This window comes from Vicugna pacos, chromosome 7 (genome assembly GCF_048564905.1).
Source record: "Vicugna pacos chromosome 7, VicPac4, whole genome shotgun sequence".
NCBI classification, from domain to species: Eukaryota; Metazoa; Chordata; class Mammalia; order Artiodactyla; family Camelidae; genus Vicugna; species Vicugna pacos.
The window spans coordinates 41,086,731-41,107,306 of record NC_132993.1 but is presented as its reverse complement, the minus strand read 5'-3'; the positions used below and the strand labels follow the sequence as shown (position 1 = coordinate 41,107,306).

General features: G+C 38.3%; 1 protein-coding gene and 1 pseudogene across 1 annotated transcript in view; both read left to right on the top strand.

The window, feature by feature from the left end:
* Positions 1–7,173, top strand: part of PLEKHA8 (pleckstrin homology domain containing A8) — a 67,415-nt gene extending 60,242 nt beyond the window's left edge. Inside the window, exon 13 of the mRNA XM_072964734.1 lies at positions 7,148–7,173. Within this exon, the coding sequence (XP_072820835.1) occupies positions 7,148–7,158 (11 nt within the window). The 3' untranslated portion in view covers positions 7,159–7,173. The remainder of the gene's footprint in view (positions 1–7,147) is intronic.
* The window catches only part of LOC116278744 (probable protein BRICK1 pseudogene), a 52,858-nt pseudogene that overhangs the window by 24,519 nt on the left and 7,763 nt on the right, over positions 1–20,576 (top strand).

Sequence of the window (20,576 nt, the reverse complement as noted above, 5' to 3'; positions counted from 1 at the left end):
CCTCATCACTGTGTGTGAAGTAGGAGAGCGCGGACACCTGGGGTCAAATCCCAGCTCTGCCTCGCCCTGCCTGCGGGGCTCCAAGGCTCTGTGCAAGCTGATTCACTTCTCTGAGCTTCACTTTCTCCTCTGTAAACCAAAAGATGATGCTCCCTGCTCTCGAGATCCTTGCAGGAATTAAATGAGGCAGCATATGAAAACCCCCTGGCATGTTGCCTTATCATCTAGACAGGCACCAGCTTCTAGGTATTTTCATCATGGCCCACGTTCGAATCTCCTAAACACATAGTGGGTGCTCACATTTGTGCAGATCTTCTGAACCCTTCTCTTTCTGGGTGTGAGGGTGGAAACTGCATGGGACTAGAATGGACAGATCAGGATTCTGGTTCTGCCCTTGAAATTTACACTCTGGATCACCTTGGGCAAATCATTTAAGCCCTTGAGTCTGTATTTCCTTGTCTGTAAGATGGAGATGGTGTTGTCATGAAGACTGAAATGAACACCTTTACAGCAGATAGCACTGTGCCTGGCACATGGCGAGTACTAATTATGCTGTGCTGGTGGAATGGTTAGAGAGGTACTTGTTCCTGACAGGTAGTTACTTCCTTCTCAGCTCACTCCAACCGCCCGTAGACACAAATGAAATTACATTATTAGGAAGAACCTCGTAAACTGTCCATAAATGTCATTACTTAGAGTACACTTAGGGCTTTTCCTTTTAAGTTCTTTTTAGAAATTATTTAATTTAATCTGTGAAATATTCAGGACTGTTAGGAGAGGACATTCCTATTAAAAAGAGAATTATTTAAAATATCTTATGTTTTAGAAAATAAGATGTTTAATCACACACCCAAACCAAGATCTATCTAATGTAGTCCCTTATTGTCCCTGCGTGGTAAAACTGAGTTCTGTTGGCAGAAGTGTCTTCACAACCAGGCAAGAAACAAAACACTGCAAACAAATGAGTACCTGTGATGTGCAAGGCACCATGGTAGGTGCCTTGCAGACACAGAAATGAATTCCCGCTCTCCGGGAATCTTCAAACTAGACATAGAGATAAGACACGTTCCTGAATAACTGTGTTACAAAACAGAATGTAATACATGCTCTACAAGAAGTATGAACAAAATGCTTTGGGAACCCAGTGGGGAGAGTGTGTCCTTTTAGTTGAGGGCGTAGCTCAAAGGCTCCCTAGAGGGAGTGGCAATGAAGCTGGGGCATAAAGAACGTTGTGCCAGTTCGCATTCTTTTGGTTGCAGATGACCGAAGGCCTGACAAACACTATCAACCAACTCAAACTCATTGACATTTCGGGCACACATGGAACCTTCACCAAGTTAAACCATGTGCTGGACCATAAAACAAGTTTAAAGCCATTGATGGGAAGAAAGATTCTGGGAAAATAGAAATGGCAACAGTTAGATCTTTCAGTCTCTGAATTTCCACATAAAAGCAGACAGAACAAGATAGCAAAACCAAAAATTCATGAACATATTTTACTACAAAGCTGGATATGTTTGTTAGAGCAATAGCAACTTAACACAAACTAGTTGGCTTAAAACAACAGAAATTTATTCTCTCAGTTCTGGAGGCTACAAGTCCAAAATCAAGGTATTGGCAGGGCTGTGCACCCTCTGAAGCCTCTAGGGAAGAATCATTCTTTACCTCTTCCTAGCTTCTGGTGGTTGCCAGCAGTCCTTGGTGTTTCTTGACTTGTGGCAGCATAACTCCAGTATCTGCCTTCATCTTTACTTGGTTGTCTTCTCCCTGTGTCTTCAAATCTCTCTCTCCTTATAAAAATACCAGTCACTGGGTTCAGGGCCCACTGTATATTCTGTATAACTTCATCTTAACTTGATTGTATCTACAAAGACCTTGTTTTGAAATAAGGTCAAATTCACAGCTGCCAGAAATTAGGATTTAAACATATCTTTTGGAAGTACACAATTCAACATATAACACTAGGTGGCATTATACCTAACAATATGATAATGAATGTTTTCCCCCCAGCAAAGATCAGGAACAAGATAAGGATGTTTGCTCTCAACATACCACTTCCATTCGTTATTGAAGTTGAGGGCCTAGCCAGTGAAATAAGGCAAGAAAAGAAATAAAAGTTATACAGATTGAAAAGAAAGAAAGGAAACTTTTTATTTGCAAATGATGTATGTAGAAAATCTCAAGAACTCTACAAAGACAACTAGAGCTAACAGCTGAATATAGATGTTTGCAGCATACAAGAGCAATTTCTCAAGATATAGAGAAATATACACTAGCAAGAAACAATTAGAAAATGAAAATTGAAAAACAGTGCCATTTAAAATAGAATAAAATAATCAGGTATAAATTTCATAAAATATGTACAAAACCTCTATACAGAAAACTGTAAAATATGTCTGAAACAACATATAGGAGACCTAAAATAAATTTTAAAAATTATACTGTGTTTATGGGTTAGAAGATCTGATATTGTCACCAGCTGGGTGTCCTTCAATTTAATTCAGTTCTGACACTATCTATGTAGAGGAAACATCAGATTTCAAGGTTAAGGGCTCAGTCCCTCCACTTCAGATGCCCATCACAAGTCCAGGTTGTTACCTGTGCCTCTCACTGAAAACAACCCCCTTCCTGCATTCAATTAATTTGCTAAAGTAATTCACAGAACTTAGAGAACTGTCTCACTTACATGTACCAATTTAGTTATTATAAAAGGATATAACTCAGGAAACAGCTAGAAAGAAGAAATGCAATATATTTCTTATTATATATCACAGTATCACAATGTTAATTTCTTCCAAAATTGATCTAAACATTCAACAGAATTCCAATAACAATGCAAGCATGTAGATATTGATACCAAAAGCATGAGCAGCAATACCAGTAACAAATAGATAAATTGAACTTCATCAAAATTAAAAACTTTTGTGCATCAAAGACATTGTCAAGAAACAGAATGGAAGAAAATATTTGCAAATCATATACCTGATAAGGGACTTGCGTGCAGAATATAAAAAGAACACATAACTCAGTAACAAAAAGACAGACAACTTGGTTAAAAAATGGGCAAAAGAGAAAAAGACATTTTTCCAAAGAAAATATATAAATGGCCAATGAGCATATGAAAAGATACCCAACATCATTAGTCATTAGAGAAATGCAAATAAAAGCAACAGTGAGCTATCACTCCATACCTACTAGGATGGCTATAATGAAAAACAAAAAAAAAATAGAAAATAACAAGTGTTGGCAAGAATATGGAGAAATGGAAACAACTGTACATTGCTAGTGGGATTGTGAAATGGTGCAGGTGCATTTTACAATTTGGCAGTTTCTCAAAAAAGCTAAATATAGAATTACCATAAGACCCAGCAATTCCACTCCTAGGCATAGACCCAAAGGAATTAAAGGCAGAGACTTGAACAGATATTTGTATGCCAGTATTCATTGCAGCATTATTCACAATAGTCCAAAGGTGGAAATAACCCAAATGTCTAGCTGCATATGAATTGATAAACAAAATGTGGTCTATACAAACAATGGATTATTCAGCCATAAAAAAAAGAATGATGTTCTGATACATTTATAACATGGATGAATCTTGAAAACATTAAACAAAATGAAATAAGCCAAATACAAAAGGACAAATATTGTACAATTACACTCATGTGAAATATCTAGAGTAAGCAAATTCATAGAGACAGAAGGTAGATTAGAGATGAGCAGGGGGGGTGGGAGGAGGGGGAGTGGGGGGTTATTGAACACTGGTTATAGAATTTCTGTTCGGGATGATGAAGTGCTCCAGAACTAGATATTAGTGATATTTCTACTAAATTGTGAATGCACTTAATGCTTACTGAAAAATGATTGCAATGGCAAAATTTATGCTGCATATACTTATGATTTTTTAAAATTAGTGAAGTAATATACCAAAAATCATTATACAAATTGTACACTTTGAATTGCATACTTGAATTTTATTCTTGATTGATACACTTTAAATAGGCAAGTTGTATGGTATATGAGTTGTATCTTGATAAAACTGTTAAAAATAGACCAGTAGAATTTTTGTAGAAATTGATTCTAAAATTTATGTGGAAACGTATAGGACCTAGCACAGTCTTGAAAATTAACAAAGTTGGAGGACTTGTATTAGCTAATTACAAGACTTTCTATAAAACTGTAGTAATCAAGATGGTATGGTATAAAGATCCAAGGAACAAGAGAGTTCAGAAATAAACCCATACTTATATAGTCAATTAATTTTTGATCCAAGTGTCAAAGAAGTTCAATGGTGAATGGAAGATCTTTTCAACAAAAAGTGCTGGGACCACTGCCTATCTATATGGAGGAAAATGAACCTCATTCCATACCTGACACCACACAAAAAGAATTCAAGATAGATCATATATAACTGAATGTAAAAGTGAAAAGTTGAAAGAAAGTTTCTATGAACAAACATAGGACACTATCTCTGTGCATCTCTAGTAGATAAGATTACAAGTGTCTGTAAATCATATTTAAATTTTTTAAGTTATGCAGAAGACATGTTCTCAGGAACAACAGATTTAAAACAGCAAGATCAGAATAACCAGGTCAAAACAGCAAGTTCAAAACATGAAGAATTACCTCAAATCAGTTAGAAAATACACAAAATACAATAGAAATAGTCACAAAGGACATGAGTAGGTAATTCACAAATGAAGAAATAAATACAAATGGCTAAAAAAAAAAAAGAGATGAGGTTGTTGAGCATGGCTTCATAGGTTTACTGAACATTCATTTAAGATTCCTCCTCTGGGTTTTGTTTATTTGTATCTGTTACCACTTTTCTCTTGGGTCGTTTATCCTTCAATTCTAGTTATATTGGTTATATAAAGAGCAAATACCTTCTCTTGATCGATGGCTTGTCTTTTCAGTTTGTATCTCGTGCCTTTTGTTATAAAATAAGTTTTTGATTTTAATGTAATCAAATGTATCATTTTTCCTTTATGACTAGTGTTTATTGGGCTTAGTTGAGAAAATAATTTCATATTCAAATAATACTAGAACATCATTGATATTTTTCCCAAAAATTTTATAATTTTTCACCTTTAGGTCTTTAAACCATCTGGAAATTATTTGTGTATGGAATGTGGTCTGGGTTAATGTTTTCTTTTCCTTATGGATAGCCACTTGTCTCAGCACCTCTGGAGCTATCCTTTTCCTATAATTTAAATGCCACCACTGTCATAGATAAATGAGTTTAATACTAGACTCTGTTCTGTTCCATTTGCCTAATTTTCTCTCTCTAGACCAATACCACACTGTTATTTAAAGAAAGTGATGGTATCTGTTGGAATTGGTCCCCCCTCCACCCCCAAACACACACACACACATCTCGTGTGTCCTCTTAGAAGAGTTCTGGCTCTTCTTCATCCTTTAATCTTCTGTATGAATTTAAGGATCATCTTGCCAAGTTCTGAAAAATATCTTGTTGGAATTTTTATTACACTTGTACTGAATTTATTAGACTGCTTTGGGGAAAAACTGCTGTTGCTACAAAAGTGCATCTTCCCATCAGTAAGCATGGTTTTTATTTCCATCTATTTAGGTATTCTACTATATGTTTCAATAGAGTTTTATAATTTTATTGATAAAAGTCCTGTGCATCTTTCATTATATTTATTCCTAGGTACCTTAGATTTTAGCATTGCCATTGAAAATATGTTTTTTTTAAATTACAATTATAATTTCTGTTGCTGGTGAACAGCATTGTTACTGATTTTACATACTTGTTTTGTCTTCAACAACCTTGATAAACCCTTATTTCTAGTGGTTCATAGATTCTTCTGTATTTCTTATTTTTTCCTTTTCAATCTTTATAATTTGTATTTCTTTTTCTTGTGTTATCACATTAGTGAAAAACTTAAGTGAACAATGTTGAACAGAAGTGGTAATAGAACAAATTGTTATTGTGTTCCTGGTCTGAAAGGGAATACTTTCAGCATTTTACAATTGTATATATCTTTTGCTATATGATTTTGAAAATTGCTATAATTTTGGTAGCTACCATTCACCAGGCTAAGGAAGTTGCTTTCTACTATTTGCTATAGATATTAGTTATGAAACAAGGTTGAATATTATCAAAAGTTTTTCTACATTTATTGAGATGATCATGTGGTTTTCTCCTTTAGCCAGTTAATATGATAAATCTCATTACTAGACTTTATAATTTTGAATCCAACTTGGTATATTTTGTGTGTTTGTTTTTTGGGGGGAGGTAATTAGGTTTACTTCTTTGTTTACTTTTAGAGGAGGTACTGGGGATTGAACCCAAGACCTTTTGTCTGCTAAGCATGTGCTCTACCACTTGAGCTGTATCCTCCCCCTGATAATGATATATTTTTAATAAGCATTTCTGGGTTTGGGTAACTAACATTTTAGTTAGGATTTTTGCATCTATATTTAGAAATAAGATTAGCCTTTAATTAATACTTTCTCATACCGTCCTTATCTGATTTTGCCATCAGAATTATTTTACTTCATAGAATGAGGTGGGCAGTGTTCCTCATTTTAGACTCATTGGAACAGTTTGTTAAGAAAACAATGATCTGTTCTTTGAAGTTTGCGTCTGACTGGTAAAGCCTCCTGGGTTTAATGGGCTGTTTTATTTTTTGTTCCTCTTCCTTTTTTTTTCCTAAGGGAGGAAAGTGAATTTTAAAACTTCTAGTTCAAGTTATAAATCTAACCAAAAATATATTTCTTCTTGAGTAGTTTCATTAAGTTATATTTTTCTAAGGAACTATGGATTTTGTGTATATTTTCAATTTACTGGTTGTGAATGTCAAGTACAATTGTGCAAAAGTAACCCTGAGAGCTTATTCTGGATAGACTGGACAGGAAGCCAGCGAGGCCTGTCCCCACCTGATCCGAGAGCACCCTAAATCAGCCTTCCCAGCCCCACCACAGGTCTCCAGGTGCTGGGCAGCTGGCTTTCTCAGCAACCGCTATAAACATCAAGCACTTGAACCCAGATCACTCTGCCAAGCAGTCTGTTTGCCTCCCACTGACAAGCTCATCACCGAGGTTGAGATGTAACTCTCCATGCAGTGATGGGAGGACAGTGAACCACATTTCTTATCTCTTCTTGCTGACCCTTGTGTTGTAGGTTTCCCCTAAAAGAACATGTTCGTTATCTCAAACTGCATCACACTGTGGAATCTACCCTGAGCCCAGAGACATGTCGGGTGGTGGCATGAAGGAACCTACCTCACAGCACTGTTACACAATTGTTCTTAGTATTATGATTATATCTCTGCTATTTATAGTTTATAATCCATGTGTTGCTCCTAATTATTTGTGCCCCCTACCCCATCTCTCTAGATCAAGTGCACTAAAGATTCACCATGGTTAATTTTTACTTTTGTTTTGGGATGATTTCAGATTTATAGAAACATTGTGAAGATAATACAGAATTCCTATATTGCCATCACCCATCATCCCTAATGTTAGTACAAAGATCATTCAGATCTTACCAGTGTTTTCACTATGCCCCTTTTCTTTTCCAGGATCCAATCCAGGATACCACATGGCATTTAATCTCATCTTACTTAATTTTTCAAAACGCAATTGTATTGAGTAAAATTTACATAGTATAAAATTCACCCATTTAAGGTGCACAATTAAATGTTTTTTTAAAATCATATTTACAGAGTTATGCAGTTCTCACCATAGTCTAATTTTAAAATATTTTCATCACCCTAAAAAGAACCTTGTGTCCAATGAGCAGTCGTTCCCCATTCCTCCCTTCTCCAGCCCTGGGCAATGAGTAATCTACTTTCTGTCTCTATGGATTTCCTCTTCTGGACCTTTCATAGAAATGGAATCGTACAATATGTGGTCTTTTATGACTGGCTTCTTTTCCTTAGCATGTCTGAGATTATTCTGTATTGTAGCATATACCAGTACTTCATTCTGTTTTATTGCTGAAAACTATTCTATTGTATGGATGTTTATCCATTCACCACATTTTGTTTATCCATTCACCAGCTGATGGGCATTTTGGATTGTTTCCATTTTTTGACTGTTATGAATAATGCTACTATGAATATTTGCATACCAGTATTTGTGTGGACAAATGTGTTTTCATTTCTGTTGGATATATATCTAGGAGCAGAACTGCTCAGTCATACTGGTAATTCCACATTTAATATTTGGAGGAACTGCTGAACTGTTTTCTAAAATGGTTGCAATATTTTATAATCTACCAGCTATGTATGAGGGTTCCAATCTCTCCATATCTTCACCAATACTTATTATTATTATTTTTTATTACTGTGGCTGTCTTAGTGGATATGAAGTCGTATCTCACCATTTTGATTTGCCTTTCCCTAATGACTAATGATGTTGAGCATCTTTTCATGCACTTATTGGCCATTTGTGTATCTTCACTAGGAAAATGTGTATTCAAATCCTTTGCCCAATTTTTAATTGAGTTATTTATTTTCATATCATTGAGTTGTAAGAATTCTTTACATATTCTTGGTACAAGTCGCTTTTCAGATACATGACTTTCAAATATTTTCTTGCAGTCTCTGAGTTGTCTTTTCACTTTTCTGGTGTCATCATTTGAAGCTCAGAATTCTGTCGTTTTGATGAAGTCTAATTTTACAATTTTTTCATTTTGTTTCTTGTACTTTTCGTATTATATCTAAGAAGACATTGTCTAAGATCATGAAGATTTACTCCTATGCTTTCTTCTAAGAATTTTATGTTTTTAGATCTATGGTTCATTTTGAGTTTTTTTTATATATATAATATAAGGTAGGGGTCCAATTTCATTCTTTTGCTTGTGGATATCTAGCTGTCTCAGCAACATTTGTGGAAAAAAAATATTCTTTCCCCACTGAATTTTCTTGGTATGTTTGTCAAAAATCTACTGACCATTAATACAGCAGTTTATTTTTTTTTTGAAAGATAAATAAAGGCATTCTACAATGATCAAAGGAGCAACACAAGACGAGGACACCACAATCATCAACATACATGCATCCAACATGAGCACCCAAGCACACAAAACAATCACAAACAGAGATAAACGGGGAAACTGATGGGAACACAATCACCGTCAGAAGTTCCAACACCACACCAACATCACTAGACAGATCCTCCACAGAAAAAATAAACAAGGCAACAGAGAAACCAAACGATACAACAGAAAAACTAGATCTAGTGGACACTCCCAGAGCACCACAACCCCCCAAATCAGGATACACATTCCTTTCAAGTGCGCGTGGAACACCCTCCAGGATCCATCACGCACCCGGTCACAAAAGAAGCCCCAACAACCCTAAGAAGACAGAAACCATCCCAAGCATCCCCACCGACCACAATGCCATCGAAACCAGAAACCAACCCCAGAGAAACAAAGCATAAAAAAAAGGAAAGCATAGAGATCAAACAACATGCCACTGAAAAAAAAAAAGGTCAATGATGAAATCAAAGCCGAAACCAAGGAATACCCTGAGACAAACGAAAACGAAAACAACCACAAAAAACCCACGGGACAAAGCAAAAGCAGCGCCAAGAGGAAAGTCCAGGGCGACACAGGCCCTCCCCAAAAAAGAAGAACAACACCAAACAAACAATCCAACCCACCAGTTAAAAGAACCAGAAACAGAAGAGCAAAAACACCCAAAAGTCAGCAGAAGGAAGGAAACAACCAAGATCCGGGAGGAAACAAATAAAACAGAGACCAAAAGAAATAGAGAAAATAATCAACCAAACCAAAAGCAATTTCCTGAAAGAGTAAACAAAATCGAGAACCTCTGGCCAAACTCACAAAGAAGAAAAAAGCGAGAGCACAAATCTGCAAAACAAGAAAGGAAAACGGAGAAACCACAACAAACAACATAGAAATACAGAATATCATAAGAGAACATCACGAAAAACAACATAAAAAAAGGGATAACCTAGAGGAGATGGACAAGCCCCCGGAAACACACAGTCCACCAAGACTGAAACAAGAAGAAACCGACCACCCGAACAAACCGATCACAAGGAATGAAATCGAATCAACAATAAAAAAAAAAATCCCCACAAATAAAAGTCCAGAAACGGACAGCCCCACCAGGGAACTCCACCACACACACAAAGAAGTACTCACACCAGTCCCTCCCAAACTCCTCCAGAAGACCGAAAAGAAGGAACACTCCCAAACTCACTCCACGAAGCCACAACCACCCCGACACCAAAACCAGGCAAAGACACCACCAAAAAAGAGAATTACAGACCAACATCACCGACGAACACAGATTCAAAAAAGTCCCCACCAAAATACCAGCAAACAGAATCCCACAGCACACAAAAAAGACCATACAACCTGCTCAAATGGGGCTCATCCCAGGGACACAAAGGTGGCCCAACACACGCAAATCAACCAAAGCAACACTCCACTTCAACAAGAGAAAGGACCAAAACCACACGATCATCCCAATAGACGCACAAAAGCCCCTGACAAAATTCAACACCCATTCACGACAAAAACTCACCAAAGTGGGCACCGAGGGAACACAACCCAACATCACGAAAGCTACACATGACAAACCTACAGCCAGCACAGCATTAAACGGTGAAAACCTCAAAAGCCTCCCACCAAACTCCGGGACAAGACAAGGATGCCACCACCACCACCACCACCCAACACAGACCCGGAAGTCCCGACCACAGCAACCAGGCAAGAATACAGCAGTTTATTAATGCCACGCTATCTTGAGTTCCAGAGTAAATTTTGAAATTGGAAAGAGTAAGTCCTCCAACTTCATTATTTTTCAAGATAGTTTTGGCTATTCCATGTCATCTTATTTTAACTTTTAAAAAATAACTTTTGGTTTTTTGGTTTTTCTGTTTCTTTGTTTCTCTGTTTCATTCATTTCTGTTTTGATTTTTGTTATTTCGCAGCTTCTACTTGTAGGGGGCTGTCATTTCTTTTATTGCTTTCAGGCTTTCGTCTTTTCTAGTGTTTGTAATTAAGGCCATTAAATGACTCAAGTTCTAGTTTAGCTGCATCCCACATGTTTTATTATGTGTTGTTGTCATTGTCCTTTAGTGCTAAATATGTACTTATTTCCCTTAAAGCTTCTCTCTTGACACATAAACTATTTAGAAGTGTGTTTTTCATGTTTTTTGAGGGGTTATCTTGTTGTTAACTAATTTCAAATTGTAGTACATTGTAGTCAGAAAACCTTGACTTTTTTGGTACATACTGAGTCATGCAAATTGTGTTGTTTAAATCTGTCAAATTCTGTTTTTGCCTGGCACATCCTGAATGTGAATTTGTCCAGTTTACCATGTCATTCTGTCAGTTGTGCTATCTTTATTTGGTGCATAGCGTATCAGAACTGTTGAATATTCCTGATGAACTGTTCATGTTTTCAGTTTGCAATGACCTTTTCCAATCTCTAAAAAGTTAAACAATTTTAAAGTCTTTTTTTTTTGTCTAATAGCAACATAATTATTGTCTTTTGGTCTCTGTTGTGGCTACTGAGTAATGTGCTGTCAGTTCTTTAAAAATATGTATTTACCTGGTATAATTTTTTTGCTGTTCCGTTACAGTTTTTCTGCATCATTAGATTTTAAGTGTACCTATTGTGAACCAGCATATGGCTGAGTTTTTGTGTCTCATATCTGAGCCTATTTTTCAATTCATGGATTTAGTACATCTATATACACACACATTTGGAATATATATTATAGATATATATTGATACAATATTTAATTATGTATCTATTTCTACCCACATATATAGTGATACAATTTGATAGGCAGTCTTCTAAGCACTTTGTATATATTAACACGTTTAATCCTCACAACACCCCATTGATGTAAGTACCATTAATACTCCCACTCTACAGAGGAAGCAGCTGAGGCACAGAAATATTAAGTGATTCACCCCAGTTGACAAAAGGATTGTGAAGGCAGATGAAATGTTACAGAGGAGATAATCCTGGAAATTCTAAGAAGGCAAACGGGGTTGAAGGATGGAAAGCATTCTTGGGAGACCAGGGTTTTCACCTCATAGTAATCAAGCAATCCAGCGAGTGGGTGGTATCATCCAGCTAACAGGTGATGGGGCTGGGATTTGAACCCGGAAGTTTATCTCCACAGTCTGTGCTCATAACTACCATGCAAAGTGCCTTTCATTGGACTTATTATTTTCTTGGTGTTTTAAGTACATCTTTTGGACCTTTAATACATCCAGACATGATTATTTTACATTCTCTTTCAAATTGTCATTCTATTATGTAAAGTTTTAGGGAATCTTTTGGTGCTATTGATGGTGTCTGCTGACTCTTATGGTGGATTTTATTCTTCAGCATTTCATCATTCTTGTTTGTGAGCTCATCTTTGGAGGAGCCTGTTTTTCTGTGAGAATCCCCTGTGGCTTGACTTAGGAGTGTGTCCCTCAAGAACTGCTCTGCTTCTGCCATAGAGAGATCACCACACCTGGACCAACTTTTTGGTCATTTTATTACCCTGGAGGTCATTTAGCATCACAGTTCCTGGATTATCTGTAAAATTTAAACCTCCAAATTTGAGGGAGAAACAAACCTGGAGATTTTGTTTCTCAGATGGACATTTTTCTCACCTAGGCAGAAGCATATAAATACCTTTTTGTCCCTCAGTGGATTGATGTTTTTCCTCATCTGCTCTGTCAGTGAGACTACAGTCCTTTAAAAACTGTGTTAGGAATACAGGACCCGCCCCCAACATCCTTGCCACTCACTTTCCTATTTCTTACTGACACTCTTCGACTTTCCCTCCTCTCTTATCAGTTCACTCAGGGGTTTAAAATATTTTTGCTATATTTTATAAAGCATTTCTAGGCCATGTGGCAAGGGAGCTTTCAGATGATCTTTTCCCCTTATTTTATCGTTTGAGAATTGGAGGTCTCATTCCGCCCTTTAAAAAAGCATGTTGTCAATTATTTTCTCTTGATAAGAATAATAAAAAAGTTTGGGACACATATTAAAGTGTTAGAAGGAAAATGTAAGCTACTCATGATAGCCTAGAAGTGATCACTGTTTATTGTTTCCATCTGTTATTCTTATATATGTCTAGACACATATGTGTGTGTGTGTATGTATGTAAAACTGGATCTATATGTGTACATCTGTTTACCGCTCTTTTCACTTGATAATTGTATTTTTATTATGTCATTAAAATTCATTAAATTTACTTTTCTGTACCCTGTGACCTAGAATTAACAAAGGGAATACCTGCTCTAAGAGCCCTACAATCCTAACTTTGTGCAACTAATGGATGCCTTACGTTTATGGCAGGAAAATGTTGACTCTCTCCCATAGAGCTGATTTCATTGACGATTCTGAACACATTGATTATATTGTCTGGTCTCCAGTTTACTGAAACTATCTGAGATGCTCCCCTATTCTAGCTTTCTTGTTGCGAATGGCTTACTTAGTGAAGCTTCGAATGTCTGAAGTGGTTCCCCCAACACAGTTGCTACATAAGGACTGTGAGAGAACAGAATTTAATAGCAAGTTTCTCCATGGGCCAGGGTATAAAGATGGTTTGATACCAAAGTTGAGGAATGACAGGCATGCATGATGGAATGGCATTCTCCTTCTCTCCTTCTAAAAGCAGTCTGGTTTTAAGAGAATGGGTGTTGTGTTTCACTTGGTCTTGCATATGCAGGTCTAACTTTGGCACAGCCTTTCCATCTGCCCACAAGCATCCATGTCGCAGTTGACACAAGGATTGTGGAAGGCAGATGGAACATTACAGAGATCATCCTGGAAATTCTAAGAGGCAGGCTGGATTGAAGGACAGAAAGCAGTCTTGGGAGACTTCCTTTTTCTGCTTACAGTAATCAAGGAATCAACTCAAACCCATGCAGCCTGATGAAATGTACATTTCCTATAAGTTACGCTTTGGCCCTTGCTGGTTAAGCCACCTCTATGCAGTGTGTCAGCCAAATGGATTTGAGCTCCAAATCAGGTTCTTGAAACTCAAGTAAGTTGCAAGTTAGGCTCCTGAAATTTATAGTAGAAACAATAGTTTTAAAATCCAGCACTTTTGGCAGTCGCTCTTCCTTAGGCAGCAGCCATGGCGGGACAAGAGGACCCGGTGCAGCGGGAGATTCACCAGGACTGGGCGAACCGGGAGTACATGGAGATATGTCTTGCCATTCAAGACCCACAACACTAAATGAGAAATTGACAGCTCTTGAGTGGAGAATGGAGTACGTTGAAGCCTGGGTGACAAAAGGTGAGGCCCTCCCCTCGAATCGTGCCACACTGCTGCTGGGAAGTTGCTTCTGCAGAACACATGGCCCACGTGGGAAAGGCCCCAGCAGCCTTCAGCTCCTTCCTCTCTCCTTACAGAACAACAGGGCTTCTTCTTGTTTTTCTTTTTTTCAAAAATATGGCCTTTGGGCTCTGCCCTGTACACCCAGGAGCATGAGGTGGCATGTTGGGAGGGGGCCAGGGGGACTCTCGGCAACAGCGTTAGGCGTTTCTACCTTTTCAGAAGCATTTTGCAGAACTACTTGTTAACGTATTTGAGGCGCTAGGAGCCAAAAGCCTGAGACTCTGTCACGGTCCTCTCCACCTCTCTCTCCCTCTCTCAGCCTTTCCTTGCAGCTCTCTGTTGCCTCTGTATTGATTCTACAGTCTTTGTCTCCTCCCCACCTTTGGCTGGGGGTGGGGAGCAGTCCTGGCTGAGACCCTCACACCCCGGCAAGGTGGCTGCCAGAGAATGTTGTTGCTAACACACCAGTTTCTTGTCCTGTGGGGGAGGTCAAGTCCAGGCCCCACTTTGGCTTGAAAAGGGATGTTTTCAGAGTTTTCTTTCTGTCATTTGGGGTGTCTTTGCCTCTCTTATTTCCGTAATAAATTCCTCAACTTTATCTGACTGCTGTGATTGTGGTGGGGAAAGGAGCAGAGATTGGGGCTCACCTATTCCACTGAAATCTGACGTGTGAAATTCTTATCCTAACAGAAAACTTTCACAGGTAGCTGTTTGATCAAAGCCTAGGTGGCATATCAGCTGGAGCCCCTGCGTTTGGACTTGGAGCTGACTGATTCATCCTGGGAATCATCTGGTCATTCAGCAGACATTAACTACGTACTTACTACGTAGGCATGTTATGTTCCAATAAAAGATACAGTGTTGAAAAAAAAATCCAGCACTTTTGATTTACAACAGTCAAAGGAATTTCAAGTTTCAAAAGGCTCTCCCCTAAAAAGATCAGTGCACAAAGTTTATGTTGTAAATAAGACATTAGAAAGAAATCAGAAGAATAACTAGACGTCTCTACTTCCTGCAGATTAGGGTTGCCCAGATTTTGTCAAATCCCTTTTTATTCTAAAAAAAAAAAAAGTATAAAAAATTTAGATGCTAGTGAGTTCCTAAAAGGGACACAAAGCTATCTGATAGTGACCGAAGAGCTGTGGAGAGCTGTTGTGCAGAATCAGGTGGCTGCAGAGGGGCTGCAAGGACATGATGACCCGGGATCAGATGGCTGATGCATCGCACCTCAGTTACATCTCTCTCCAGGGCTGAGCATGGACCAAATGCCTCCTCTGACAGCAAGAAGGATGCCCAAGAAGTCTGGATATGACACTATGGAGGGAAGGAAATGTGTGAGAATATCCTGAATTGAGTGAAACCTAAAATGCCTAAAAAAACTGAAATGGCTGAGTTTACCTGGAGCTTCACTTGATTGCTTTTCTGCCATCAGGTGGAATGAGAGCTCGAATTTAATTTTGTTACACGAAAATGAAGTTCAGTCGTTTGCCCATTGGAGTTTGGTGACCTATGAAAATCTTGCCCACCAAACTTTGAGAAGCAATATAAAGGAATTGATTCTAAGCCTGTAGGTGGGTGTCTCATGGACTCCAAGGAAAAACATGTGAGCTGGGCTCAGAAAAGACGAGACCCAAGAACTGGAAAACCACTGGGATCTTTTCTCAGCTCAAATCGCTGCTGCTTTCTGCATGTCTACTTCCCTCTTCGCTCTCTGAGGACCAGCTTTCTATACTTTGCCAATCCCTATGCCAGAATATAGTGGTATTTAGATCCTAAATTATGTGACACAGTTCTAGTCACATACAGATTCAAACTTTTTGTCTCTTGGTCTCAATTCCAAATTCTTATACAAAATCTGATTGGCCCACTTGAGTCCCATGTTTGTCTCCCTCAGTTCAATCAGCGCTGACCTGAAAGGCCATGGCCTGTGGTACAAACATGGCTGTTGTGGGCCCATCATCCTGGTTCAGGGCTCTAGCAGCTCTCAGGGAGCTAGAAGTGGCCGTGAGCCGGGAAGACAAGATAATGACTCATTCCCTGTGAGGCTCGTGCCTCACTTCTCCCATCACAGAGTAGGAGGGACAATATTTGTGATATCCCCATTTATAAGTGAAAGCAAAGAGAACAACATTATTAACTCCCCTCCATGTACCAGACACTGTAGTAAGTTAGCCGGATTATTTTAGCTCATCCTGAAAACAGCCCTAAGAGGTGGGCATTTTAATTTCCATCTTTACTGATAAGAAAATTGATATTCACAGAAGTTAAATCTCATAGCTAGTAAGGGGCAGAGCTCAGATCTGAACCCAGACAGACCCAATGCTGCAGCAGAGGAAAGAGCTATTTATTAAGATTGAGATAATGTCTGAAAGCTGTGCATTACATTCTCAGCTATTAATAAATTGCCTGGGACAGTATCTGACATGGAGTCAATGCTCAGAATTAAAAGTCTCATTAATAAGAGCACCTGACTCTTCAATTACAGCAGAAGTCTCCTCATCACAAAGTGTCTGGCTCACATGAATCCGCCAAACACCTCTGGGAAGTGGGCACCCATCTGCCTTAAGAGGGTTCTGCCAAGACACGTTTTATTAAAAATGAAAAGGGAGATGAAAACGGCAGCTGATACCAATTTTAACTGTCACTGACCTTCAGCCACCACTTGGTGCAGTGGATCAGAGAGCCTCTAAATCTTCCATTGCTGCTCCACATAGAGGTGTGAATTTGCCAGCTTAGGGGCCTGTTGTCATAGAGTCTTTGATTGTATCTCTGTGTTTTGATCTTCTGCCCTCCTGAAGCTAAATATAACTCTTTTTCATTGGTGCTGAGCTCACACAAAGCTCAAAATCTGTTCGTAAATGTTTGCCGAATGAAAGATTTGTCAACAGGCAATGATTAATCACCTACTGTATAAGAATATTAAACCTCTTAAGATACAATCCATGCCTCTGAGAATAAACAACCTTTTGTGTGCAGTCAAAAACCTAAGAGCTTAGTTACTAGGGAAATGCAACTCCAAACCCCATTGAGACCCCTCTTCATACTCGCTAGGTTATCTCTAGTCAAAAACTGGAAAATAAATGTTGGCAAGGATGTGGAGAAATTGGAAACCTTATACATTGCTGGTGAGAATGTAAAATGGGGCAGCCACTGTGGAAAACAGCTTGGCAGTTTCTTAGTAAGTTAAACATAGAATTATCATATGACCCAGCAATTGCATTCCTGGGTGTACACCCAAAAGAACTGAAAACAGGTGTTCAAACAAGAGCTCATACACAGATATTCACAGCAGCACTATTCACGATAGCCAAAAAGTGGAAACAATTCAAACGTCCATCAGCCTGATGAATGGATAAACAAAATGTGGTCTGTCTGTACAACGGAATATTATTGTCATAAAAAGTAATGAAGTTCTGATGAAATGTTGTACTAAGTGAAAGGAGCGAGACACGAAAGACCACATATTGTATGATTCCATTTCTATGAATTGTCCAGCTTTATTTCGCTATATCTGTAATGTATATATTTATATACAAATAACTGTAGGAGCTATGATCAGAGATGAGAATATGATAACGAAATGCCTGGTGATTCTGCCTGGGCATTTTATCAGATGTCCCTTCTTCTAGGAGATGGAATCAGGCCATCCTAGCCTGGGAGCTGTTGTTGGAAATTTGTCCATCTGGTTTTCTAATTGCGTTCAGGAAAGAAATATCACCAGATATTGATATATCAGTATCCTCATTGCCAAATATATATAAATCATACAGGACCCTAAAACTATGTGTTACAGTTTGGTTACACTTCCCACTGTGGATTTTTTCCCATTGTGTTCTTTAAATGGTGTTATTATGACTCTCATTCAGCTTTCTATACGTGATGAATCTATCCCGTTCCAAGAAGTTTTTTAAAATTATGTTCATCCATCTAAAAGCTTATAGTTGTAAAGTTTTTTACCTTTTTAAAAAAGTGAGATATAGTTGACATATTCATTATATTAGTTTTCAGTATACAACCTAATTATTTGATTTTTGTATATACAAGCATTGTGAAATGACCACCACGAATCTAGTTATCATCCTTCCTCAAACACAGTTGCAGATTTTTTGTGTGTAATGAGAACTTTTAAGTTCTGTTCTCTCAGTAACTTTCAATTATACAATATAGTATTATTAACCATAGCCACCATGCTGTACATCCCCAGGACTTATTTATTTTATAACTGGACGTTTGTACTATGTGTGTGTGTGTGTGTGTGTGTGTGTGTGTGATTTATTTATTTGTTTATTTTTTTGAATGCCATCCACTACTGTTTTTTAATTGAAATATATTCAGTTTACAATGTTGTGTCAGCTTCTGGTGTACAGCATGATAGTTCAGTTACACATATACATACATATATTCATTTTCACATTCTTTTTCACCATAAGTTACTACAAGATATTGAATATAGTTCCCTGTGCTATACAGTATAAACTTGTTTATCTATTTTATATATGGTAGTTAGTGTCTGCAAATCTCAAACTCCCAATTTATCCCTGGAAGTTTGTACTTTTGATCACACTTTTACCCATTTCACCCACTCCCCACTCCCCCCCTCCCCCACCCATGTCTGGCAACCACCAATCTGTCCTCAGGTGGTTTTTATTATCTAGAGGTTTTTTTTTTAATTATGCATGTAAGTGAGATCATATGGAATTTATCTTTCTCTTTCTGACTTATTTCAGCTAGCATAATGTCCACAAGGTCCATCCATGTTGTCACAAATGGCAAGATTTCCTTCTTTTTCATGGCTGAATAATACTCGCGTGCGTGTGTGTGTGTGTGTGTGTGTGTGTGTGTGTGTGTGTGTGTGTGACTTGCTTTGCTATTCATCCATCAATGGACGCTGGCTGTTTCCATGTCTTAGCTATTATAAATAATGCTACTATGAACATGGGGGTTCATACACCTTTTCAAGTTAGTGTTTTCATTTCTTTCAGATAAACACCAGAAATGGAATTGCTGGATCATATGGTAGTTCTAGTTTTAAATTTAAAGGAAATTCCATACTGTTTTCCACAGTGGTTGCACCAGTTTACATTCTTACTGACAACGCACAAAGGTTCCTTTTTCTCCACATCCTCTCTGACACTTGTTTTTTCTTGTTGAGTTCTTCTTTCTTAATAATAGTAGCTTGCATGTATCTGTATAGGAAGATTACCCTAACTGTTGAAATAAATACTTTGGGAGTGTCTTCCCAGTTCAATACCTCCCTTTCATTGAGAACATCTCCTTCTCCATGAGGCAGCCATGTTTATGACATGATGACCTGCTCTGCTGGCCATTAAGGGACACCTGACCTGAGGTGAGGCAATTAGATTGGACGTGGGATTCAGGGATGATGGACTCTGATTTTTAGCTGGAGTGAGTGTTATGGAAACTGAAGAGCAGAAGCTGCCATCATGTAAAACCATCCTCTTCCACATATCAGGAGAAACAGAGAAAGTAGACATTTAAAGAGAAGAATGGAACTGATACGCAAAATAAAGGACAAAGGGAAAAAGTGATCTGGCTAGAGAGAGAGAGTGACAGAGAGGCAGGAAGGGAGGATTAGAGAGACAGACAGACAGAGACAGAGAGAGAGAAGATAACGGTTCCTGGTAGTTTTCCAGTTCCTGGTTCTCAGCCCTCATGAGGTCCATTTCTGTCCTTGGGTTCTGTGAGATACTCTGGACTTTTATACAAAGGTCTCCTGACTTGTTTCTTTTGCCTACGCTAACTTGAATGAGCTTCTCTTATTGATGAACAGGAGACCATTGACTAGATCTGCTAGAACCTGCTTCTCCATCTTGTTTTCAGCCCCCAAACAGACCTTGAGTCTTTCTGAATTAATAAAACACAGTTATAGACATTTTGATCTGCAATCATCTAATCCAATCCATTCATTTTATAGCTGAAACACTGGTGTCCAAGGAAGCGAAATCACCTGCCCAAGGTCACACAGTTAGGAGATGGCAGAGCTAAAACCAAAACTGAGGTCTTTTGAATGTCAGACTGGTGTTCTTTCTGCTAAACAAGGCTGCCTTTTTATGAAAACAATTAGCATCGTGCTTGGTGCAGAGAACACCTGCTCCCTATTCTAAATGATCAGGGGGCCCCAGCTCAAACACAGAAGTGAGCAGGTCTGGAGTACCCCAGACCTCTGGGGTCAGCTATTGACTCAGAGATGGGCTTCTGCTCCAAGCAGAGCTACTTAGGGACTTTTTACGGAGACTAAACAGATACT